General features: G+C 47.6%; 2 protein-coding genes across 2 annotated transcripts in view; one reads left to right on the top strand and one right to left on the bottom strand.

The window, feature by feature from the left end:
• PUM3 (pumilio RNA binding family member 3) overlaps positions 1 to 3,164 on the top strand; it is a 45,719-nt gene extending 42,555 nt beyond the window's left edge. The window contains exon 19 of the mRNA XM_074994840.1: positions 31 to 3,164. The gene's annotated coding sequence lies outside the window, so the exon portion shown is untranslated. The remainder of the gene's footprint in view (positions 1 to 30) is intronic.
• Positions 3,165 to 6,917: 3,753 nt separating this feature from the next.
• Positions 6,918 to 16,597, bottom strand: KCNV2 (potassium voltage-gated channel modifier subfamily V member 2). The gene is made up of 2 exons (XM_074994780.1): positions 15,158 to 16,597; positions 6,918 to 7,202 (listed from the first exon to the last, which is right to left on the bottom strand). The coding sequence occupies exons 1-2, from the start codon at positions 16,595 to 16,597 to the stop codon at positions 6,918 to 6,920; spliced, it is 1,725 nt and encodes a 574-aa protein (XP_074850881.1).
• Positions 16,598 to 27,003: the final 10,406 nt, after the last annotated feature.

The raw sequence follows: 27,003 nt of genomic DNA, 5'->3' as shown, positions 1-27,003 counted from the left end.
TGTTCTGCGTATAAATTCACTCTTGTCTAGTTTCAGAACCTGAATGACACTGAATCCATCATCAGGAGATTTTAAGATCCAGCACACTTATAACTGCTTATCAAGAGATCTGAACATCTACCTCAGAATCTAAATCTGTGCTTGTTTTCGGGTATCTTGTATGAAATCTCTTAATATTACTAATGAGTATATATAATTTTTAAAAGTGGTCACCTAGTTACTGTGGGAACCGAAACACATGTTCTGGAGATACTCTTATTCACTGGACAAATCCATCCATTCTTAATAATGATCACCATCTGGTTGGCCTTTTTTTTTTTTTAAGTTCCTCCCTGTTCTATTGGACAGAGATGGACTTCACATGCACAACCTGAAAGCTTCTGATGGCAGCTCTCAGAAATATGTTTGTCTTTTCAGATAGATCTGAAAGGGGTCAGTGCAAGTCGAAGTTCTCTTGTCTGGCACTCTCATTTGGCACCATCCATGGGTAAGAGTCCCAGTGGTGTCAGGCGGGTCTGGCAGGCAGGCTGGGAGTGGAGCCCCATTGGGGACATAGAGCCCTACCTGCCTCTGGGAGCCAGGCAAGTAGGTAGAAAGCTCTGCCAGCAGCTTCACAGCAGGGAGTCTGGCCAGTGGGCAGGGAGATGAGTCCCTCTCCTTCTCCTGCTAGTAAACCCACAGTGGGGAGCTGGGCCAGGAAAGGAATCCCCTCCTCGACCCTGCTCCCGAGTTGCCCTGGGGCTCAGCCAACATTTCAGAGGGGCCTGGAGATCCAGCCACTGCTACCACTACTTTGGCAGTGGTGTTGGCTGGGGCTCCGGGCCCCTTTCCCCCAGGACCTGCAGCAGCTGTTGGCCCCACTTATTACAACTCAGTATAAAGATTGTTGGCCTTTAGATAATGAATAGAACTGCCATCTTGTCATAGTGTTTGGTTATGGGTGGGGGGGACGGTGGCATTTGAACTATGCCTCTTAAAATGGAGGAAACCAGGAATGTATTAGTTATGTCTGAAATCTGTGGCCTGAACTTTCAGCTTTGAGTGTTTTAAAATTTAATATCCTAAATAAGTGGCCTTTTCCCCCAAAGTAGTGAGCACTCTCAGCTTCCCCAGACATCCAGCTGGAGCTGCAGGGCTTATCTGTGAAAGTCAGGCTATCTGTTTAGATGTCTAAATGTGGATTCTGGTGCATAGCCTTTATTTGGAAATTTAACAATTCTGGCTTCTGCATGCAAAAAATCAAAGGATCAAAAGCCATTCAGTGTTGCTATATCATGCCCAGATTTTACTATTTGCATTAATTTCTAGTTTTATGTTTAATACATATTGTATCATAAAACAAATGAAACGCATTGTTTAGTCTTCCTGAAGGCCAAGTTTCCATTGCTTTCCAGAGCTATCCTGCTCACAGATAAACATGCTATATGACAAGCTCTGTTGTGATGTTAATACGTAAATAAAATATGAAAAGTTCCAACTGATTGAGTATTATCTTAATTCAATTTGAAAGCGCGCACTTGAATATCACAATTAAAGCAAATAGTCAACCATTATCTTACTTCCTACTAATGTGACAGTCCTGTGCTGACTGTGCTTTTTTCTTATCCCACTTAATCTTATAAATGGTAGTAAACACTTAAAGGTTAATCCCAATTAGACCTAGTTGGCAGTGACATAAAATGTTTGTACTTGTAGACAGATATCCTCTCCAGGATCAGTTATTGAAGGACTGTTGCAACTCATCAGTTTCTCTAACTGGATTTTTCTCTTGTGACATGAAACAGATAATTTTAATTAGCATCAGATAATGAATTTAAACTGCAGTGAAGTATTTCCAAAGTCTTAGTGACTGCCGTAAATAACCTGATAGAAACATGGAGCAGAATTTGTGACTGAGTAATAAAAGTAATAATGTTATAATAAAAAAGGTTTTTTTCGGTCAGATCATTAGCTACTTTCCTCAACAACCTCAGGATCAAAGAAAGTGTGGCATATATGACTATTTCCTTATCCAGAAAATTGACAGGTGCTAGACAAAATAAGAAACCACTAAAGATGGCCATTGGTAGACTGAATTGCAAAGTTGTGTATGAAGATTTGTTTACACTATCCTGGCTGGTCTTTTTTTTTTTTTTCCACTTTGGTTCCATATACCAGTGTATGTGAATGAATATCTCCCTTTTTCTTCCCCCTGCCTCAGAATCATACTAATGCCTCTAGAATGGGTTGTTATTCCTCGATTCATAATTTGATTATATTTTATTAGGTCTTATTTCTCTATACAGAGAAATTGTTTTCACTCAATTCTTTTTTTCTAAATTCTTGTTATTGAGTTATTTTTCCTTTTGTACCCCATGCAGACAGGACGGATTTGCTGGAAGTTTTTGTTTTAAAGTGGTGTTTTTTGTTTTTTTTTTATTAGAACATCTATTGGCAACTAACAAGGAAAGTTCGAGAGCAAGCTCTTTGGAGCTAGGTGCAGTGTGTTTGCATCAGCTAGCATGAAGGGGCATCTGGATACTGCTGCAAAATATTATGGTTATGCTAAAATTTCCACTGTGTTGCACATGAGAAACAGGTCTTAAATTTCTGTTAGTGTCACCAACACCATTGCAAACTGATGGTCTGATGAGAGTGGGAGGAAGATTTTGTGTATTTTATGACATGGACTTTTGAGGGTTAAGGAACTGTTCACATAGAATACATACATCATAAATTTCTTATCAAACAAAAGGTCTTGGGGGTAGGGGAGAGAATTTTCCTGATCCCTGGTGAAACTAAAAGATACCATGTTGAGTCTTTACTATAGTATTATATATTCATATTTAAACAGTATGACAGAAAGTATTTGGAAAAAGATTGTGTTCTCATTGCAAAATGACTTATTGTATCAACTACAATTAGTTAATAACCCTAATAAAAGCACCTGATTGGTTGTTAAGTGAATCAGTGTTTTAATATGTGCTTCATAGAGCCACTGGAGACACTAAAGTAGCTGAGTGTCACTGGGCTAGATAGTCTGCAGGCTTGTGCCTTCTGTCTACAGCAAGTGTCTGTTGGTAAAGGTGTATGTTGATGTATACCTTTTCTATTGCTATAGTCAAAGGAAGCCAATACTCCCCAATGTAGCACACCTGTAACAAAGTGGGCAGGGCTCTGGTTCAGCCTCCCTCCAGCAGACCTGAGCCTGAGGGGTGAAGGGCTGGCAGCTGGGATGCCAGCACACAGGGCCAGCAGCAGAGTGTGGTTCTAGTCAGAAAATAAAGTTATAGAACTCTCTGTGTGCAGGGGCTCATCCATATACACAATTTTAGTCTTTAAAGCAACGCAGTACTGTAGTATCCAGGAAATGGATCTCTTGTGTGGAATGTTCAAGGCTGAAATTGATGGTGGTGTGGAACTTTGTTGAAATGCCTGCAGATTTTTTCAAAGGTCTCCTTACATGGGTCCAGATGATGATGATGTCATCAATGTAGCATAAATAGAGGAGGGATGCTGAGAAAACATTCTAGGTCAGCCATAAAAATGTTGGTATATTGTGGAGCCACACAGATGCCCATAATAGTGCTGCTGACTTGAAGATATAAATTGTCCCCAAATTGGTAATAGTTGTGGGTGAAGACAAAGTCACATAGCTCAGCCACCAGCTGAGAGGTACAAATCAAGGAATGTCACATTAATGCCACTCTAACTGGAAACCCATCAAACACGGTTGGTCCCTGTATGCCTCCTGCTTCCATCCAAGACAAAGTGGAGGGGCAGGATGCCTTGAGCTGTGTGTGTGAAATCTCACAGGTTAGGGGGTGGGGGTACAACAGAATCGCCTGCTAGAGGTCAGGCTCAACCATTTCATTAAAAATGTTGGAATATGTTACTGTTTTATGTATGTGTATTCACATTTATAGACCAGTTAATAAAGTTTTTATATTCTATGTACTTATACATGCCAAAAGGGTTATTTTTCATATGAACATAAATGAAATTACGATCAGTTTGGATTACATTAGACAAGTTGGGGGTGTGGGGGGGCTGCTAACTGCAGGGATGTAAAGTGGGGACTGATATTAAATGTTTGCTCAGCCCTTCCCTAAGATACAGCCGTATCTACTCCAGTCCCACTAGCAGAGATCAAAGCCTCCATGAGCTTTATCAGGAGTTGGAGAACTTAATTACCCACCAGGGCAAGTAAAGAAACAGACTGACAGAGCCAGACAAGTACCCAAAGTCACCTACTTCACAGCAGACCCAAAAGGAAAAATAACAGAACATGCTTGTCATCACTGATAGCCCTCAACTGAAAGCGCACTCCCCGCATCATTGACAATCTACAACCCATACGGGAACAGGATCTTGCACTCCCACAGGTGACAGCTGCCCAACCTCAAGGGAATACTCACCAGCAGCCCTACACATGCCACAGAACCGTTAATCCAGGAACCAATGTCTGCAATGACCCCCCACTTGCCAGCTCTGGCCCTGTATCTATACTAACATTAGGTCAGTCATTGGACCTAATGATGTAAGATGCACCATCAAGCACATCCACTAATGTGATATATGTTGCCATCCGTGACCCTGTGCCATGTGCATTGGACAAACCAGACAGTCTCTCTGCGCCAAAGAATGAATGGACATAAAGCCAACATCAGACACCTGTAGGGGATCACTTTACCTGCCCGGGACATCCAAAAAAGGACTTAAAAGTGGACATTCATCTACAAAAGGATTTCACAGGGAGACCTCTGAATTGGAATTCATTTGGAAATATGACACTTCTAAAGTAGACCTTAACAGAACTCTGCATTATTGTATGCATTCCAAGGGCAATGTCCCCATCTTTGATAGTCACAGGAAAGGCACAGATCCTATGTAATTTAATTTGCTTCATCTGCTCTATTAGTGATCGGTAACCCCCTCTTCACAACTCTCCTGTTTTAAGCCACAAGCATACAGGAATACAGCTACCTTTTCTAGCTTTCAGCTGCATGCCCTCGCTCCTGGATTAGAACACGTAGGATTTGTCTTATATTAGGCTAGGTCCCAGCACCACCTCAAATAATGCAATGCATCCATAAGAGCACTTTAAAGTCTGCTATTATTACTCGTGGAGTATTAGACAGCTCTTCTTACATGAATAAGCCCCTTGATGGCAAATGATATGCCCACTACAACTGACCCTACCCTGAGGTGTCAGAGGTAGGACCTCAGTATGTGTATGAGTCTATGACATAGGCTCCTAATTTTCCTGATAGGGCAGAACAGTGGGGGGGGGGGGGTGTGGAGAGCTCACTCACTCCCCGCCCCCCCCCCCCCCCCCGTTTTTTCATTTTTACTCCAGAAACTCATGAAGCACCTCGTGACCGCAAAAGTGCATTATGTAAACAAAACTATTAGGCTTTACAGTGCTACAGCACTACTTGGTTTTTTTAATGATTGCTATACGCTCATATCCCTGTTTATGATGATTTTTCTATCAATGATGAAAAAGTCAAATACCCCTTATCTTACAATTATATTTTTAAAACTACTGAAAGACCTTTTGATAAGACCTGTTGGAAGAAAATGTTCTATTAGCTAACCATGTGCTTTCTCTTTTGATGGACAGGGATGGTGTCCCTAGCTTCTGTTTGCTGGAATCTGGAAATGGGCAGTGGTGGATGGTTGATTACCTTATTCCTCTGGGGCATCTGGCATTAGCCACGATCAGAAGGCAGGATACTGGGTTAGCGGGACCTTTGGTCTGACCCAACACGGGTGTTCTTATGCATACCCCTCCCCCCGGCCTTAGCTCTCTACCTAGTAAATAAAATAAAACTGTAAGTCTTTAAGGTGGTACAGGACTGCTTGCTTTTTTTTTGGTGAAGCTACAGACTCACAGCTACCCCTCTGAGCCTATTTCAGCTGTTTTTTAAAAAGTTTATTTTAACTTAGCTCTGTATACAACTAACTCATCTTGTTCTTAATGCACTAAGAGCAGCTGTTCACATGAAACAGTGTTGCGCATATATTTAGTTTACAGTTGTAAATGAAAACAGGTTTTTGGTGTTAAAGTGGACATGGAAAGCTATCATAATTACCTAACCTTGCTCACCAATTCTTTGCCATTATGGAGGCTATTAATTGCACCCCCCCTTCCCCACTGCCAAATACTAAACCAATTTTTTTTTTAATGCTAAAGTTACGCTGGGCAAGAAAGTGAGTACAAGTCTGCAAGGATTCAATGAAAGTACTTTTGGCAAAGTGAATTGTGTACTACGTGCTATAGCACAAAGAATGACCAAAAACATAAGGAATATGGGCATAGTTTATATGTGAAAGCAATTTGTGTAACTACAGAGGTTGCCAATTGTCTGTCTCCTCTTGGTATTTTAAAAAGAAACCATTTCTGCACTGAAAATCAATATAGTGTCCCCTCCCTTCTAGAGCTGTTTAATTTTTGAGGTAATAGCCAGCCTGCCCCTTGCTGAGTAGCATCCATGACATATGGTAACAATTTCCTTTGGTTTGGCCACAGTCAATCATTCTTGCAGTTTCCCCCCCCCCCCCCGCACCCCCCCCCAATACACACCCAGGCCCTCTGTTACACACACACACACACACACACACACACACACACCCTGCCCCCAGCTGCCCAGCACAACTCAGTGTCTCTGGCTGCACACTGCATCTTTGATATTGATGTTGTTCATATAAACTAGGATCTTTGCTGTGTAGTAACGAGCACCAGCAAAAAGAAGCTGAGACACCTTATGGTAACATAAGTCTGTAATTTCTTTTTACAAGAAAAAAAAAATTGAGATTCGCCATCCATGGCTTTTTGGTCCTTTTAGAGCTGTTGCTTTAGCTTTGCCTTAAACAAACGATTAAAAGCAGTTCCTCTGTTTTCCCCATGTGTTCCTCTCATAATTTCTGGAGTATTAATTGTATCTAGGCCTTGGTAAATAAGAAGTTGGGCTTTCCCCAAAGCACTCGGACATTTTCTTCCTGGCTCTTCGTGCAAAGTTAATCTTGCCTCGTTCCTTACTTACGGCTGTATACTCATAGGCCTTCATTTTGCTGTAATAGTCTGAGAATTTGTTGTACAGGATGGAGATAGGCATTCCATTCAGAATGATTCCAAAAGCAATGCAGAGGAAAGCAAACAGGCGCCCCAGCTGAGTTTCTGGACACATGTCACCATAGCCCACTGTGGAGATGCTGACCTATAAGCAAATCAATAGGAAGTTGTTATTCAAACAGAGATGCACACACAATTTGCTTCAATTTATCTGGCTGTGGCTAGAGCGTTTCGGCACAGAAAACACGTATTCAAACTACTTTTACCATCAAGTTGCAGTATGACACACTGGCTAAATATTGTCTCTCTCTCGCCCCCCCCCCCCCCGCCCCCCGCCACCACCAATCCCCGGTGGCTGCTATCCTAACATGAAAAAAAAAAAACCCTATCCTTAAATTATTAACCCCACTAGTGTAATTAGAAAGACCTTCATATTCTGCAGAGAGCATTGCCTAGCCAACTAAACTCAGCTCTGCACAGATGTTAGTGTGGGTTGGGTGCAGGGGAGTAGCCACAAATTTATGACCAAACCATGCCAAGGACAATGCCAGGAAATTAGCTGGTGTAGAGGCTGCGTTGGCCGCGTCTCGCCCATACCGTGTTTTTTAAGGAATGGCTCGGTGCCCACACACACGTGCCCTCTGCCATTCACGTCAACCTAATCAATTGGCTTTGGAGATCAAGGGCGCATGAGATGAAGTGCACCTTTACCTATTCCCGGCTCAGGGTGGTGGTGGTGGGGGGTGGGTGAGGAAGGCTGCAGGAGGGCAATTTCTGTTTTGTCAATCAATTCCCCAGGCTTTGTGTACTAGCTTTGAGTGTGTAGCTCTAGCTTGCTTTTTAGGGGTGCTCAGTCAACACCTAGGGAGTAAAGTTAGTGGTGATGCTATAGCCATTGCAGTTCACTGTGAAGGGGAGATCATTTTGACATCCCTGGTGTTTGACACTATGCAGTTATTGGTCTGTAACAGCACATCTACACAGTGAAGTTATTCTAAACTTCATCCAAAGTAAGGATTCTCCAGCTCTGAAGAAGTGGGTCTGTCCCACGAAAACACATCACCTATTTAATAATACTGCTAGTCTTTAAGGTGCTACAGGACTGCTTTTTTGTTTTAGTCCAAAATAACACATTTACGATAGAATGTATTTTACCTTAGATCCCCAAAATACTTTGTCTACAAAGCAGAAATATGCTATTCCAGAATAGGCAGCCCCTATTTCAAAAGACCTATTTCAGCCTTTTGACATTTGAAAGCTAAATTATTTTGAACTAGTGGTGGCATCATAGACACAATCTCAATGTTCTTTCAAAATAGCAGGTGTTATTCCAAAGTAACTTTGCTGTGTAGCCATACCCTAAGTGCTCTGTGTGACCATTACACTGCTGAGGCTGTAGAGATGTGGGCCTGGTTTCCTTTCCCAAACATGAGAACGCTGGGCCCCCCCAAATCAGGAAAAAAAAATGCAAGCACTCATGCCAGCATTCAGCCGTGCCATGCCAACAGGGCAGCATGGGGGAAATCTGTCCTGCCCCAATTGGTACAAAGTGACTCTGGCTTATCCTAAGGGCATGCATGCCACCTTTTGGGGAACACTGTTCTTCGAGTGGTCTCTGTGGGTGCTCACCACAATGGCCTCGTCAGGTTTTACAAAGCGGGAGTCATGCCTTGAAGCTATGCTGGCCTCCGTGGGGCATAGCGAAGGCATCCGATGCCTGGGGGAATTACAGGCTACCTTGCCAGAGAAGCCTCACCCAGAACGACCCGCTAGGTTGCATAAGAGGAGGGCAGTTTTTCTCTGAGCCCCCTCAGTGCAGAAACGGAGGAAACGCTCCCTGGCTCGATCCTTGCCGTGCGTTTGCGTCAGCCAGGCAAGCGCCGGAACCAGCGGCATAGACCCCCGCGGCACCAGCGGTGCAGGGGCACCAGGCACGGAGCCTGCAGGCACCAGAGGGGGATACCCACGCGGCACCGCAGCCGAGCGTGGCACTGACAGCGGGGCCGAGATGCCCGGCATGGGAGGGGGCGGTGCCGGCCCCGCAGCGGAGGGGCAAGGCAACATCAAAAACCCGGCACCACAGTCCCTCTCTGGACAGGGCTGTGCTGCTGTTAGCACCAAGCCCTCCCCCCCCTGTGATACACACGCCGCACCGAAGGCCTGTGTCTCCACCGGCCCATCCGGAAAAAAAAAAAAAAGCCTCCTTCTCCGTACCTCCAACCAATGGCACCATGACTTGGGCCACCTTCACCATTTCTGGGATTGGATCCCCTGGAGTACTATCACAAGCCAGTTTCACCTCTATCTGTGTCATCACAGAGGTCTCGCTCTCCCAGACATCGGGGGTACACACCCCGTGAGTGGTCCAGGTCTCCATCCCCGGACCCGTGCCCATGCTGCCATGGTCGTCCTTATCATGCTGGACACAGACAAACCACAGGCCTACACCCAGGGGCAGGTCCCTCCCCTGCCCCTCCCCCCCCACACCCCGGCCGCTCAATACCCCCGTGGGCACTCCCGATCGGGGACGGAAACACAGTTGTCTCAAGGGGAGTTAATTTTAGAACCCCGAGACTTTCCTTCACAATCCTCCAGCGAGCAAGTGTATCATCGGCCGCAGGAACCCGAGGGTTCAAGGGAGGTTTACCTTAGTGGTTCTTCCTCATCCTCCCCAGATGAGGCCAGGGCCCCCGGGGATGTCTCTCCCCTGGATGACCTTAAACAGTTTCAGGAGCTGTTTAAAAGAGTGGCTTTCACGCAAGACATTCAAACGGCAGAGGTGCAGGAGAAACATCACAAACTCCTGAAAAATTTGAGACCCCCCAGCTTCACCCAAAATTGCTATTCCGCTGGACAAAGCCATTCTGGAGTCAGCCATTACTATATGGCAGACTCCGGCCTCTGTTCCGCCTACGAACAAGAGAGTGGATAAGAAGTACTTCGTCCCGGCAAAGGGCATGGAGTTCCTCTTCAGTCACCCACAACCAAATTCTTTGGTGGTCGGGTCGTCCCAGCAGAGGTCAAAGGCTTCTCAGTACAAATCGGGGGATCGGACAGAGATGCTAAGAAGCTAGAGCTGTTTGGCAGGAAGGTATATTCCTCTCCTATCCTGCTATTGAGAATGGCAAATTATGGGCACACCTAGCAAACCATAATTTTGATAATTACTCTGGGCTTACTCCCCTCATGGATCCACTTCCGGAAGATAAAAAGCCGGTGTTAAAGGCGATTGTTCAAGAGGGCTATGCAGCATCGCGGACGGGAGTCCAGATTGCCCTGGACATGGCGGACACAGCGGCACGTTCAACAGCTACAGCAGTGGTCATGCATAGAGAATCCTGGCCCAAGACGTCGGGTATCTCGAGGGACCTACAGGCGAAGATCATGGACCTTCCCTTTGATACACAAAAGCTGTTTGCAGACTCAACCGACTCGTTCCCTCACTCCAGTAACGACGCGAGAGCTACACTTAGAACCTCGGGCATTTATACTCCCCCATACAGGAGGGAAAAATTTTATCCTCAGCAAAGACGCTACGCTTACAACCACAGCGTGCTCAATATCAGCGGGGCTACGGCCAAGGGCACTATCAATAGCGGCAACAGTACAGAACTCCTAGGCGACGTTCTCAAGAAAGCCGTACGCCCTCGGGTCAGGCCCAAAGGCAACAAGTTTGATGGTTATGTTGGGGGCTGCACTATCAATACCCTCGCTCAATGCCACTCCCATCCATCATCACCTCAGACCGTTCCACTCCCAATGGCAAAAGATCACCACGGACATATGGGTGCTGGAGATCATAGCCACGGGTTACGCGATCCCCTCCCAGTCGCTTCCACCGACGAAGCCTCCCACCAGGCCTCACCTCAGGGACTCTGCCACGAGGCGAGGCTGGAGCAGAAGGTGACTCACCTTATGTTCATAAGGGTGGTGGAAAGAGTGCCGGAATAATTCCAGGGGAAGGTTTTTATTCACGCTACTTCCTACCAGGGAAGAAAACAGGACACCGGAGGCCCATCTTAGATCTTCGGGGCCTCAACCGTTACTTGCGCAAGCAGCGGTTTTGGATGATCACAGTTGTCTTGATACTCACGGCACTGGACGATGGAGACTGGGTTGCAGCACTCGACTAACGAGATGCTTACTCTCATATAACAAGCCACCCGGCACAGAGACGCTTCCTCCGCTTCACGGTCGGCCAGGAGTGCTTCCAGTACAGAGTTCTTCTGTTCGGCCTCCAGAGTCTTTACCAAAACCCTGGCAGTGGTGTCAGCCTACCTGCACAGACAGGGGATGTTTATTTTTCCCATATCTGGGCGACTGCCTGCTAAAAGGGACCTCGAAGTCAGAGGTCTCACGCATGATACGCTTCACAGCGGACATGTTTCTTCGCTGGGCCGAGTCATCAACCTCGCAAAGTCAAAGTCCGAACCCACACAACATATAGAGTTCATAGGGGCACACATAAACTCTATCACAGCAAGGGTGTACCTACCCGACGCCCGCTTCCGCGCCATCAGTTCGCTGGTGCGTGTCATCACATACAGCCCCACGGTGCTGGTCTTAACGTGCCTACGGCTGCTGGGCCACATGGCGGCAGCGACGTTTGTGGTACAGAAAGCCAGGTTGCACATATCAAGCCTGTAGCATTGGCTGGCGAGCGTTTACAAACCGGCATCCCACACTGTCCACAGGGTGGTGTCGCCCACAACAGAGGTGTGCAGATCCCTGGCGTGGTGGGAAAACCCCGAGAATCTGCTAGTGGGGGTGCCTTTTCACCAACCACAAATTTCTATTTTTCTTACTACCGACGCCTCCCACATGGGATGGGGAGTGCACATCGGCGACAAGGTAACGCAAGGGCTATGGTCCCCTGCAGAACAGACACTGCACATATCCATACTGGAGCTCAGAGCAGCGTTCAACGCCTGCAAACATTTTCGAGATTACCTACATGGCAAAGTAGTCGGTATTCAATACTGATAATACCTCCACTCTGTTTCTACATCAATCGACAAGGAGGAGCACGATCCCGTGCCCTATGTGCGGAAGCACTTCCAATTGTGGAATCGGTGCATCACCAATAACATAACGTTGAAAGCCTCATACTTGCTGGGCGCTCACAACGTGAATGCAGATCAGCTGAGCAGGCGCTTTGCAATCACGCACGAATGGCAGATCCGCTCCAATCTGCTACAGCGCATTTTTCGTACATGGGGGTTTTTCCCCAGATCGATCTGTTTGCCACCCAGTTCAAAAAAACAAAAAAACAAAACAAACAAAAAAGTGCCCCCAGTACTGCTCCAGGGCAGGAGTGGGGAGGGGGGGGTCCCTGGTCATATTTTCATGGAAGGGCTCCTTACTTTACGTGTTCCCCCTGCAGCGCTTATCCGCAAGGTCTTGCACAAAGCCAGAAGGGAGAGAGCTCGCATGATACTCATAGTCCCACTTGGGATCGGCAGCAATGGTTTCCCTTGCTTCTGTGCATGTCGGACCGCTCACCGCTCCCTCTACCGGTGGCGCTGGGCTTACTCACGCGGGCTCAAGGGTCCATAGTGCACCCGCACCCCCCAGGGTCTGCATCTACAAGCATGGCTAATCCATGGCTCAGCTCCTTAAAGAGCACATGTCTGGAGGGAGCACAACAAGTCCTGGAGTGTAGCTGAAGGACCTCCACCAGGAGGACTTACAAGCAGAAATGGACTCGATTCACAGCCTGGTGTTCCGTCAAGCAGTTAGCTCCCCTTGACGTTCCTATACCTGTAATACTAGAATACTTATTGGACATCAAGAGAGGCGGGCTTTCTCTGTCCTCGCTAAAAGTCCACCTCGCTGCTATATCAGCCTTTCGGCATACAGAGGAAGGGCCCACGGTATTCACCCATCCTATCATTACCAGGTTCTTGAAGGGGCTGGTAAACCTGTATCCCACCTTGGAAACCGCTTCCACTATCGTGGAATTTGGACTTGGTGCTCAGCACATTTTCGGGTCCACCTTTTTGACCCATTAGCCACATTTCCCATACGTCTCCTTACGATTAAAACAACCTTCCTCCTTGCAACTACGTCAGCCCACAGGGTGAGTGAGCTCGTGGCAACGCCGCACTGCACAGTATTCTCAAAGGAGGCAGTAACCTTAAGGCTGTGCCCAGCCTTTGTTCCAAAAGTCTCTTCGGAGTCCAGTCTTAACGAGCCAATAGTTTTACCTGAAGCCTCACAGCTCCGGCAAGGAGGCACACCTGCATCTTGTAGATGTGAGGAGGGCGTTGGCCTTCTACACAGACAGAACTAAGTCCTTCTGGAAAACGGACAGGCTTCTAGTCTCTCTTGCTCCCGGGTCAGAAGGAGAAGGTCTCTCTTCCCGGAGAATCTCAAAGCACATTGTGTCCTGTATAAAAATGTGCTTTGAACTTCGAAAGACTCCTTTGCTGGCCCCACCCAGGGCTCACTCCACCAGGGCGGTGGCGGCGTCAACAGCCTTCTTCAAGGGCATCACGCTAACAGACATCTGTAGAGCGGCGACCTGGTCATCCTACGACACCTTCGCCAAGCATTGTGCCCTGCCTCGGGTATTCTAAGAGGATACCCGTCTGTCGACAGCAGTCCTCTCGGGGGCAAGCTGCACATAAACCGATTACCCACCTCCTTACTTGGGTTACTGCTGGGTAGTCACCTATTGTGGAGCACCCACGGGGACCACTCAAAGAAGAAAGAGAAGTTACTCACCTGTAGTAAAGATGGTTCTTCGAGATGTGTCCCCGTGGGTGCTCCACCACCCGCCCATCCTCCCCGCTTTGGATCTCTGTCTAGTGTTTTTCAGGAGCATCCGAGGCGGTTGGTCAAGGAACTGGTGGGGACCGGATCGCGCACGTGGCCGGGGGCGCGCAGGGGGCGGCACGCGCCGGCGCATGTGCGATCCAGGAGAAACTGCTGGAAGATTTCCGATCTGCGGCGCCGGGCGAGCCCGACACCTATTGTGGAGCACCCACGGGGACACATCTCGAAGAACCATCAGTACTACAGGTGAGTAACTTCTCTTTCAACAGGCTGATGTCCTTTGTTTAGTCACAAGCACAGACAATAATGACAGGTTCCCCACCCCTGCACCTTATGCCTCCAACCTTATCCACAAGGGTAAACTCTGATGAGAAGGCGCCTCAGTTTCCATTACAGATCAGTCTCTGGCCTCTCAGCTAATATTGCCAGCAACCATGCCATGGGTGATTTTTTTTGCTCTATGACCCACTGGGATCTAAAGTGGTGGTGGTGGGCGGGGGGGGGAGGGGGGGCTTCTATTCATTCTTGAATAGCCCTGAGATAAGGCACCAACTTATGTCACTACTGACCGATACTAACGTGAAACCAGTGACACAGATATACAAGGTTCTGTATCCCATTACCAATCCCTTGAGCCATTCAGCCCCACCCCCCGAGCTATTTTTGTCTACCACTGGTATTGTATAAATAACAGCCAAATGCCTTTTTTGAGTGTGTTCCATAGATGGCACTTACTGCCAGACAACTGCCCATTACAAAATATTTTATGGGGCCATATGGCTGTGGCTATTTCACCTGCCATAAACTTTGAGGATTTAATTAGAACAACCTTTTATCATACTGGCTACATGCAGCATCAGTGCAGGCTTTTACCAACACCCCATGGATGGGAAAAACAAAACCCTCATACAACACATTTATACTCCTCTGCAATGCTGACACCGGAAATAAAAGAGCCACTTCCCCCCATCCCACATACAAGCCCTCCCCCCTTCCTTTGCAGTGCAGCAGTGAACCTGTGTGAGTTGTACAGCCAACAGCCCCTGGCTCTGCTTCACTGACTATACCCTGATGCAGTAACAGCTGTAAGCTTGCGGCAGAAGGGTGTGTGTGTGTGTGTGTGTGTGAGAGTGAGAGAGAGAGGGAGAGAGAGAGAGAGAGAGAGAGAGAGTGAGCACAAGTGCATGCCCTGTAACATCAAAGCTCAGAATGCAGAACAGATGTTCACAAATCTGTGATGGGCCTGCTATTTTCAAGACAGGCAGCAGCTCTAGCAGGGAAGGGAGGGCCGGCCACATGGCCCAGTGCAATGCATGTACTTACAGCAGCCCACCACCATGCATGGGGGATGCTGGTGAAGTTGGTACTGGCGACGTCGTGCTCCACAGAGTAGACCATGGCGGAGAAGGCGAAGATGCCCATGGCAATGAAGAGCAAAAGGCAGCCCACCTGCTGGTAGCACTGGCGTAGGGTGAAGCCAAAGGCACGCAGGCCTGTAGAGTGGCGGGCCAGCTTGAGGATGCGGAAGATCCTCATCAGGCGCATGATGCGCAGCACTTGTCCCACTTTGCTCACCCGTCCCACCTTCTCAATGTCATACTCATGCTGAGACCCTCGGCCCCGGGGCTGGTCCTCACCAGCAAAGCACTCAAGCAGCATCTGGAGGTACAGGGGGAGGATGGCAATGAGATCCACCGCATTGAGGGGGCTCCTGGCGAAGCGGCGGAGGTCAGGGGTGGAGACCAGCCTCAGCAGATACTCCAGCGTGAAGAAGGCAATGCACAGTGTCTCTACATGCTCCAGCATGGGGCGACTCTCCCCACTTTTCCTGTCCACCTGCTGCATCTCCTCCACTGTGTTAAGGGCCAGGGCTACCACCGAGACGAGTACGAAGAAGCTGGAGGCCACCCCCATCGCCTTGGCGCTGATGGAGGAGAAGGGCTTCTCCATGAGGTTCCAGAGACGCCAGCGCTGCAGGCCATAGTAGCGCATGTGGTGGAAGAGCTGCTCGTTCTCCTGGGACTCCGCCTGGGCACGTAGCTCCCGCTGCACCTTCAGCTGCTCGCTCAGTTCATCGCGCCGCTCCTCGAAGCAGATGCGGCAGCAGCGCGGCATATATTTGAGCCGTACCCCCCAGTAGCTCAGTTCCTCCAGGAAGCTGAGTGGGCACTGCTCATCTCGCACCCGCAGCACCCCCGAGCCGTAGAAGTTGTAGACCAGCTGGAAGACAGCAGGGTCCCGATCAAAGAAGTACTCATCTCCCTGGACCACATAGTCATCACACAGGCCCAGCTGGCAACGGCGATCAGTGGAAGTGGCCAAGCGGCCCAGGCGGGTCTTGGGGTAGACAGCCACCGCCTGGTAGGTGAGGCGGTAACTTTTGCCACCTACATTTATGTTCAGCATGGAAGAAGCAGAAGCGGCTGTTCTGGAGGAGAAGGCAGCGGGGTTGGGGATGGGTGAAGAGAGCTTACTTCCTTCTTGAGAGGCTTCTGTATTTTCCAGCTGCCTTTTATCTTCTTCCTCCTCCTCCTCCTCCTCCTCCTCCTCCACATAATAGAGGTAGTTCCCCTCAGGTCCCATAGGCAGCACAAACTGAGAAGCACTTGGCCAAGTAGCAGAACCCCCAGTCTTCACTTCAAAGAGCAGTCTTTCTTTCTCCTCCCCCACATTGATTTCTGTGGGAACCGTGTTTGTTGCAGCTCCTTCCCTTCGTTTACAGTCTAAGAACGGGAATGTTCTCCTTCGATTAAGCTTCAACATGATGCTTCTCTCCTCCACCTCGCCTTTCTTTGTCTCCAGCTGATTGAGGAACTAACACCAGTTCCCCCTGCCGCTATGGAGCCCAACAACGCTTCTTTCTTTCCCTCAGGAGCATCAAACACAGCTGTAGTTTCACATTCCTCTGCAGTCCAGCCACTACCTTCAGTTGTTATTGAAGCTCAGACTGGGACACAGACACGTGGCAACTGCTGTTGACCGCTATAATCTTGCTGACCGGGAAGATCTGAGTGCTTAGAGAAGGGGATTTAAAGGCTATTATCCTGTTTCAGCCCTGGCTCCCTCAGTCTGTGACGTGAATGATTATGAATCCATAAATCTGTGGATAATCAGTAGCAAAAGACAGAGTTTTATTGCTAATAAAAAATGGACATTTCCCAACATCCTCCCCTGCCCCCGACTGCATGTGTTCAGGATACTCTGAACCTGCAAAAAGTGGGGCAAGGGGGAAATAAGGAACACTATTGATGTCTTTCACCAGATGCAGCTACACAATGTCTGAATGTTCCAAAACAGCAATAAAAATAAATTGTCTTTAATACATTGACCTTATTTAGTGATCATTGCCCGTAGTTCTTAAAGCTCTTTACAAAAGATGGGTGAGTAAAAAAGGGGCACAAGGTCATTTAAGTTTCCTGTACCTGTAAGTATAAAATAACTTACAAGCCATCTTTTGTTCATTCAAGACAAAAACTCTTCTCTTCGTTATTCTGGACTCCTTTAAATGGATCAGAGGCCAGGTCCCTGGCCCTGACCCAACAACTTCACATAGCTCCAGCAGTGTTAACCAGCTTAAATGACACCTTACTTGGCCCAGTAAGCACACTCGCTGCCTTGGGGACACCACAGGAGGTGTAGCGCTGCTGTAATGCAGGGGTGTTCAGGGTGTGGCCCTAAACATTGAACCCCCTGAATGCCAGAATAGCTCTGAGTGGGTGGTTAACCAGAGATCGTTACAAGAGCAACAAAGATAACCTGCTCTAAGTACTAAAATATAACAAACTAAATTTGGCTCAAATCTTTTGCTACATGTTCCTAGGAACACTGCTGGCCAAATTCTTGGGGCAGGATTTGTTCCCAAAGGCTATTTCTTTTTCTTCTTGGGTGTGTTGGCTAGGGAGAAAGACCTTGCTGGGTTTTCACCCCTGGCTTTTATAGTTTAGCCCCCCGCCTCTGAAATGCAGTTGCTTGAGGGTTATCCCCTAGATAAATTTCATTCCTGCTGGTATAACAGAGCTAAGGTGTGGTGAGGTGAAAGAGGTTTTTTTTTCTTTTTTTGTGGTTGTTTGCTAAACTGCAGATCTGGTTGTGCACCCTTTCCTTGCCAAAGAATGGGCAATGGGCAGGTTTGCTGACATCCGGCTAGAGGTATCAACTTCACCTTTATAGCTGAGAAACAGGTTTATAAACTCCCCAGACTTGTGGGGTAACCAATCACAATTTCAACTTATAAGTTCACCTATAATGTTGCTACATACATATATCACCATGATACTGTCCATCCAGGGGGTAGTTTTCAAACGATAACTTACAAGCCATAGTTTGCTCGTTTGCTCATATATTGTTACAATTGGGTGCAGTGTGAGAATATGGGAGATTTCGGTCTCATCAGTGATTTCTACCTGTTCACCGATGTCATGTCCTTTAACTTTAGCTGCAACCCCGAGCAAGGATTTGTTAGTGCCTGGGGCTTTTGAAACTAATTTCATCCCTAAGTTTGTCAGATTTCAAAGTGTCCTATAATTTGTGGCTCATGGGGAGATGGCTGTTAGGAAAAGCTGGGTAGGGATAGAAGTGTATTTTGGGTATGGCGCACCAGGGTCTGTTCATTGCAGTTATATTGGCACTGGTGCTGTGTATTTGGTTGATGGAGAGGACCAGGCAGGCCTATTTATCTTCGTGTATTTTGAAGCTATTCTCAAGGGGGACCAGAGATTCATAGCTCTTGCTTTTCTCTTTAACCTCCTATTCCTTAAGGTACACAGGGCATCCAGCCATTTGCCCTTTGGCTTGGTCGTGTGGTAGCCTGTTCAGGCTTCCAAATAGCATCTTGATGGGTTTAGTTTTGTGATATAATACTCTGTATGCTGTATGAAAATATGTAATGACCTAAATATGTCAAAGCTGAGATATGCTTTAAGCAAGATGGTGGCTCATGTAACACGTCATTGAAAGGCTGTGATTTACTGACTATGATTAACTCATTTGTAAGCATGCACCATTGTAAGCATGCACCATTGATCAGGGTATCTGCAATTGCATATTTGCTGCTTTTGGATCGCCCCCACTGTTCAAGTACAACAATAAAGCAGTGCTGTAGCACTGTAAAGACCAGTAAAACCATTTATTAACTGATGAACTTCCGTGGGGCAGACCCACTTCTTCAGAGCTGGACCAGGTACATCAGTGAAAATGCCCATGCTGCTGATGGCCCACCTGCAAGAGACGATGAACTGTAAAAGAGCTTTACTTTTCTGTGAACCTGTGGGTCCACTCATGGAGATTGGCTATGGGGGCCCTACAAGTCACCTGATGCTAGAACCCATCTTGAATTCTGTAATTTTCCATGAGAAGCTGGGAGGGAATCATACTGCGACGCAAAGGACTCCCACCCTATGCAAATCCTATTTAAAGGTGGGGAGTAAGGTAATCCAGGTTGTCAGTTCACCCAGCCCAAGATGGCATCTAGAAACAACTAAGATTGAACAGGGGAAAAGGATTGGGCCCAGGCTGGAAGGGTGTCTGGCCTTTGAAGAAGATTTTTAGAACTGGATTTAGGGATATAGGTAGTTTTTTTGGTGTATCTAGCTTAGATTGCATTCTTTGTCTAAGGAAGTTGTTTTGCTGTATTTGCTACCTCTCCGACCACTTACAATACACCTTTTCTGAGTTAATGTACTTACTTCTGGTTTACAGTATAACCCAGTTTATATAATCTGTAGCTGGTGAATGGGAGAAGAGGGTGTGTATAACCTTCTGCACATTGAGAAAGGAGGCAAACTTCAAGCTCTCCAGCTTGCTGGGCTCAGGGAGAGGCAGAAGGTTGTAGTGGGGGTGGGGGTGGGGCAGAGGCAGGGAATCTCCTCTCATCCAGTAAATTCCTTCATTTGGGACTGGTCAGGTCCCAAGGGTGCCAGACAAGGGAGGTACAACCCGTTTTGTCTCCACCACCTTATTCGACATCTATGTGAATCTCTTCCGGCCAGGGATGAGACAAGACTGGCTGACAGGCAGATTCTAAGATGAGACACGGCTCCTCGCCTCTGTCGGCAGACTCATTAGCAGCCCCATCACGCAGCTTTCTGATTGTCTACCAGTGATTAGGCCTTAGTCAGACAGCAGCTGGCTGAAGCTGAGCCCAGATTAGGATGGGGTGAGGCTGATTGGGAAAGGGAGGGGAAGACACACACACAACATTTTTTTTTCATGCTCCATCACAAGGCCATTCCTTAAAGATCTCTGACCTCAGATTGTTAACTCAGTCCACAGCCTGGGGGCTCTGGGAATCAGACTTCATGCAGCAGTTGGATACCCAAATAGGTATGACAGAAAAAAAATACCCCTTCCCATTAGGGTTGCCAAATCTCCTGGTTTTGCTGGGAGTCACCTGGATTTGGGCTTAATCTCCTGGAAGATACTGAAGCCAACATGGGAACTTTCGAGGGGAATTGGGTCAAGTGGTAGAGTGCTTGCTGACCATGAGAGAGGCCATGGGCTCAATACCCCATTCTCCAGTGGCAGTGGTACTGCTGCATTCCTTCTTTCAGAAGGGGTAGCTCAGTGGTTTGAGCACTAGCCTAGCAAACCCAGGTTGGTGAGTTCAGGCCTTCAGAAGGTCACTTAGGGGTCTGGGAAAAGTATGTCTGTCAGAGATGATGCTTGGCCTTCCTGAAAGGACAGGGGGCTGGACTTGATGCCCTCTTGAGGTCCCTTCCAGCTCTATGATATATATTAAACCATGAAAAGTCTGGCGGGGCAGCAGGACTAGGGCAAGTTCTCTGCTCCCAAGCTCCACCTCCTGGAAGCATCCAGCACATCCCTGTGGCCCCTACTCCAAGCACTGATTTCTGGACAATGGAGCTGTAGGGGGTGGCTTTGTGAGCAGGGGCACTGCACAGAGCCACTTGGGCTGCAGGAACATGATGACTGCTGGGGGGGGCGGGGTCACATGGAGCCATGGCAAGCAGAGCTGGCTGTAGTCCTGGGAGACCCCTGAGGTAAGCACTGCTCAGCTGAAGCCTGCACCCACCACCTCTTTCTTCATCTGTAACCCCTGTCCCAGCCCTGAGCACCCCTCCCAGAGCCAACATGCTGCAGCCCCTTCTTCCCACACTCCAAACTCCTCTACCCAGCCCGGAGCCTGCACCCCATCCCCATGACATGTGGTGGAGCATGAACAAAGGAGTGGGAAAGGATGGAGTCAGTGGTGATAAGGCCTCAGAGAAGTAGTGGAACAGACAATGGGACAAGGGTGTTTGGGTTTGTGTGATTAGACAGTTCACCACCGTAATTGCCATCTGTCCACCATCAACTTTAATTGCAAGCTGACATTTCCTATGGTTAGAAAGAAAAGTAAACGAAATGGAGAAAAAGAAAAAGACAAAAGCCAGATGTGTTATTTATAGTAATTAAATGTGCAGATGTTTTTAAAGCTTTGGAGGATGAAGAAAGTAGGCTTAGGCAACCAGCCAGTGGCCAGAATCCTCTGAGAAAAAGTTGTCTGATCACTCAGATGATACATTTATTAAAGACCTCCTGAAAAAAATGGCATTTTTACAAAAGGTGAAACTACCTAGAATTAAAACAGACAACCACCAAGAGAAGACAAAGCTGAGCAAGCAAGCCATAGTGTGTGTCAATGGTGCCTTGGAAAGTGATTGTATAAAAGTAGCATTTTATTACTGAACACATTGGCTTCCTGTGTATATTCAGAGCTAGCTCTGCGTATTGGCTTGAAAGCAAGTACAATTTGATTACTTTTTACTGCCCCTGGCTCTGCGCAACCAGTGTAGCTCTGTGAAAGTGAACTGGATTGGTTTCTAGCACATACATTATGGAAGGAATTGTTCAAAGATATCAAGGGGCCAGGAAGGACAGTTAAGACAATCGTCAGATGTCCTAGCTGGTGTGTTCCACAGCATTACACCCTGTAATCACTGCGCTGAACCAATTAATTGTGTTTCAACTAGAGCTAACTCAGCTTCCAGCAGCATGAGCCTTTGTTTAATCCTATGGGCTTCTAATTGTATTAGACGTACATGCTTAGTTGTATTTGCAGTGACACTAAACGGCTGCACAGGTGTAACAGAGAGCAGCATTTGGTTTCCAGAACTTTTGTTTGCTGGTGTGGCACAAACCATAAAGAACCCAGTTGACTGCTAGGTTGGCAGTCAGAAAACACAATTTTACTTGTAAACTGAATGAGGCACACCCAATTTCACAAGCTGACTGTTCAGCACAGAATCATACCTGTAAGACTGAAAAATTAAAAATGCATTTTCAAGGCTATAAATAAGCTGTAAGGATATAAACATCAAACAAGCTAGGGCGCCACCCTTGCCCTTGTCTATGACTGCATTGCCTGTTGACTTCAGTTAGATTTTTGCCCATTTTGGTGAGGTCAAGAAATGAGCCTTTAAACTTAATTTGCAGTTATGATATCCATGCTATGCAACCAGTTTTGAAGCAGTGCCACTACAGAGGCTACAGCTATAGCAAACAAGCCACATTATTCTGACAATATATTTATTTCTCAGGCTAATTAGCCACACTCAACTGATGGAATAGCCACATGTGGCAATTGAGTGTTGGACACCATTACACTGTATGAACAATTTTCAGAAGGTGTGGGAAATTCTTTGGAAAACTCACACTAGGTAATGCTGATGAACGCAATACAATGAAACTATAGATACAAAGATGGCTGTGAAAGCGCTTTCACCAAGTCTAAGCACAGGGCAATGGGCTTGGAGAGCTCGAATGAAAAACAGGCTCCCTTGATGCCAATGGAAGTTTTGCCATTGACATCAATAGGTCTGGATTTCACCATTAGACTCCAGTGAGACTTTGGACAAGAGAAATTCATCCAGCGCAGTAGACACTCATGAGGCAAACCCCGAGAGGGCGTAGTGTGTGTGTGGAGGGGGCCCTCATGAGGGAGACTTGCTCTTCATTTTCCCTCCACACACCAATCTGTTACAAAGAGTGATTGTCAAAACAAAACAACCTTGAACTAGAGCAATGCTAAGACTGGGATCTATTCAACACTGAGAACTGCTCCACTCCCATCTGCCCACACGTCCAGTCTGTAAGGGCTGAAAAAAAGCAATAGTGAGTAAGGGGATGACTGAAACTCAGGGTTGGGAAAAGGGCCTGTGTACATCCTCTCCTAGTTCCCTGCTGTCCTCAGCTGATGACATTCCCTGCTCCCATGTTGCTGCTGACATGGGCTGCTTCCTCCTCCATGCAGACTCCAGCTGCTGTTGTCTCCAAAGAGAGAGTTTGTCCCATGTACCACCCCCCCCACCCCCAGCTCCTTCACACTATAACCACCTGGAGATTTCCTCTGGGACGTCTGTCCTCGTCCTCCCCGCCTGGGGATTTCCTCCTAAGTCCCACCCAACCCCAGGCGCTCTCTCTCACTTGGGGAACTCCTTGTTGTCTGCAGCTCCCTTTTTTTGTTCCAGCACACATCCCTATCCAGCCACTCCAGCCTTACCTCTCTCCATTGCCTCCGCCCTCCCTTCTTTCTGCCCCAGTTGACCTGTCTTGATTTATAGCACGTGCATATGTTGTAACAAAATAAAACCACCCCATACACTTTTAATCACAGGTGGACCCCCCAGATGCACTTAACCAGCCCAGTCAGGGACATATGCAGTCAGTCATTTGTAGGTAAAACAGGAGCTGCGAAATGTGACCTGATCACTGGAAAAGTGGTTAATGGGATGGACATTACAAGCAGCAGGCTATTTATTCTGAATTAGGGCTGTCTCATATACAGCATATGATGAGAGAGCTGAGAAATGCTGTGAACTCTGACCAGAACAGGATGCTTGAAAATGTCAGCACTAGGATTTCAGAATGTCATTGTGCAGCTAGAATCCAAGGACAACAGGCTAAAACAGTTCTTTGGCACACAGAAGGGATTATAAATAAGTGGGAGGAGAGGGGAAGCGATCAAACTTACGGGCAGTAGGAGCCAACAGAATCGTGGATTTATATATGTGTCATTGAATGTTGACTGAAACTGCATCCTGTCTGAGGGCTACATTCTGGCTACCACTAAGGTTATGTCTACACAGCAGCTGGGAACTTGCTTCCCAATGCAGGCAGACAACCAGATGTTAGTTCTGCTTCAGCTGGTATAGTAACAACAGTCGTGTGGCTGGATGAGCATGGGCAGGTGTTTGGGCTAGCTGAGCAAGTGCAAACCCTTCTGGACCCTACGTATGTGCTCATCTCCGCTACGGTGCTATTTTTAATGAGTGAAATGCTTTTGCTTAACTCACGCAACGTGACATCTGTTGCCCATACAGAAAAGGAAAGAAAGGATGGGGCTGTTCTGGAACAGCAAATGAAAAATAAAAAGAGCAGGGAGGCACCAAAGCATGCAATTAATTCACAAAGGTAAGCGGGGAAACAAGCACGGCATACTAGCAGTGTTAATAAATGATAAAGACGACTGTATAATCAATTAGGCATCACTGAAACACAGTGAAATTATTCTCCTAATTAGAACACCAGCAGGCAATCTGCATCAAGAGACAGAAAAGGAGGTAAAATTATTGTTTAGTTGTAGTGATCACGGCATTACGGAACATAATTACGAACATTGCTTTCCGTGATGAGGTTGCCAATCTAATGTGGGACAAGGCGCCATAAAGGAGAGCTATGGGCAAGTCAGCAAACAGGATGGATGGATGAAGTTTACAGACAGAGGGTTGTGGTTATTTAGCTGCTATGTGTGTGACACTCATTGAGTCCCACAATACGTAAGTGACAAATGGATGGCTTTGTCTATACCACTTCTGAATTGTGTAAGATTTTATGAAATTGTATCACACACTTACGGTGTCATGGAAAGCCTATATATTTGAGGATTCCCAAGAGCTAGTAGAGTTCCGCCATGTCTGTGCCAGGCCAGAGACAATAGTGAATAATCAGCATTTAAATGATCATCAAATCCAAGCAAAACACTTTGGCCGTGTCTACACTAACCAAAAACTTCGAAATAGCCATGCAAATGGCCGTTTCGAAGTTCTCGGCTAGTGTAGACATAGCCTCTGGGACAATAGGTTTGTCCTGTCTGGGGAGGAGTGCTTCTCCTCTCTTCTGAAGGGAGTGGGGTTGGGGAGTAATGGAAAGTTACCACAGGCAGAAAAGAGGAAGCAGGTGGAAACAAGGGGAGAGTAATTTTGCACTGGATTCAGATGAGGGAAGCTGTTGCAGGGGCAGGTGAGCAATCACTCCTGCCTGCTGGAAAAAGGTGATTCTTCCAAGGCCAAGGCCTCCCACAAGGAGGGTGAGTTAGTGAGGGACATTGTGTTGAGGATGTTTAATTTGTTTTGCATTGTTCGCCTATGCTTTGTGTGATTAAATAGAAAGAGCATAAAGTCCAAATACTTGTATAAAGTGCACATGTGTCTATGCTTTACAAACACCACATGCCCCGAAGGAGTTAAGCTGTAAAGCACCTGGTGCATGGGGCTTTGGGAGATGTGGGTATGTAGGTTACCAGCCAGCATAAGTGACTTGTGGTAGCACTTGGTAGGTGCACTGCTCCAATGTGCCCTCAGCAGAATGATAACTTCTAAATGGGGTACCGCTTATGCCCCCTCCCTGTTCCTCCAGGTAGCCCTCCCTGCACCCGCTCCCCCTACCAGACCCAGTAGCCTATGGTGGCCAGGGCTCTGTTCCAAGGGCTTAGGCAGTTTGACAGCAGGTTCCAATACTTAGAAGGGCAGGCCAGATAGGTCTGCACCCTGAGAGCATGCCTAGGACCCTGAGACTGGGGCTGTGGCTGGACTTCCTTCAGGATCCAGGACCCTGAGAATTCAGAGTTTTTGGACACAGGCGTGGGAAGTAAAGGTGGGGGGGTGCTGCAGCCCCCCAGTGTTTCACTTGGCTTCTTTGCACCTGGGAGCTGGCCCTGAGTCCTGTCATTTGGGCAGCCTTCCCAGCGGGGTCCCATCAGCCCTGCTGTGGGGTCTGCTGGCCCCTCTGAGGCCTTGGCAGACCTGCTGCAGGCTCCATTGGCCCCCGCAGGTCCCACTAGGCAGGCAGTGGGCTGTGCCAACCCCCAACAGTTTCACTGGCCTGGCCATGGGTTCTGCCAGCCCCACCACAGTCTCTGCTGCAGATTCTGCCGACTCCCTCTGCAGGGTCCCACTAGCCCTGCTGGGAGCTTTGCCAGCCTTGCCACAGGCTCCCCCAGCTCCTCTCATGGTTCTGTTACCCACTGGCCATGGTGTGAGGTCCATTGGCCACCAGCCCTGGTATCCCACCACTGGCTCAGGACTCTGCAACCACCTGCAGCTGTAGCTCCACCCTGTGGCAGTGAAGGCTGACAACTCTCCCAAACTGGACACCCTTTACAGCAATGGAGTCTTGTCCAGGAGCGGTGGCAACCTGATTTCAAGAGGTCTAAAGCTCATCACCCTCACCCCAAAAACTGTCCCCGGACCTCCCTCAGCAATTCTAGTGAGTGGTCAGAAAGGGCACTCCCTAGGACCTGTGTCTACATGCAAAGCCCTTTTACTCCCTCAACTCCAGGGTAAAGTGACCCTTAAAAACAACCCCATGTCACCATTACTTTGCCTACTCACACCTCCCTATTATACTGGGCATTCTGGTACATCACAGTATGTTACAGGTCCATCCTGGCTGGTGTGGCCTCCTGCAGACAATGCCTGTGATATCACACCACATGGAGGCACCATTGTAAAGAGCTGGAGGCAGCGGCATGGCATTCCCGATCAGATACTGGATAAAACCATGTCTGCTTTTAGTCCAGTACTGGATGGGGACAAACCTGTCAAGACCAGGTTGCCTGACCTAGTAACAGATGAGTGGCCTCCCTAGTCATAGTTTACCCATATTTAACAAGGGAAAATGGAACCCCCATAACTCCTCTGTCCCCTGCATCCCTGTGCAGGCTGAGCCACTCACTCAAGTCCTGCCTGTCCCCCAAGCCCCACTTTCTTCATAAAATAGGGCATTTATCCCCTTTGCCGTTGCCTCTCACTCTGTTATACTGTTACAGGCCAAATTGTCAGCTGGTTGAAATGAGTGCGGTTCCACTGACATTGGGGGGCTGTGCTGGTGTAACTTTATCTTTTACAAACACACCTGGTCTTGATTTAAAAATTGCAGTTCTGCAAAAAAAT

This window comes from Carettochelys insculpta, chromosome 5, assembly GCF_033958435.1.
Source record: "Carettochelys insculpta isolate YL-2023 chromosome 5, ASM3395843v1, whole genome shotgun sequence".
Lineage (NCBI taxonomy): Eukaryota > Metazoa > Chordata > Testudines > Carettochelyidae > Carettochelys > Carettochelys insculpta.
Note: the sequence above shows the minus strand (reverse complement) of the source record. Positions and strands in the feature narration are given on the sequence as shown.

Excerpts from the sequence above, each read along its gene's own strand:
- KCNV2 (XM_074994780.1), bottom strand. The coding sequence starts at position 16,597 with ATGTTGAAGCTTAATCGAAGGAGAACATTCCCGTTCTTAGACTGTAAA. Across the intron at positions 7,203-15,157 it reads ATGCATGGTGGTGGGCTGCT|GTCAGCATCTCCACAGTGGG; the intron begins GTAAGTACATGC and ends ATTTGCTTATAG.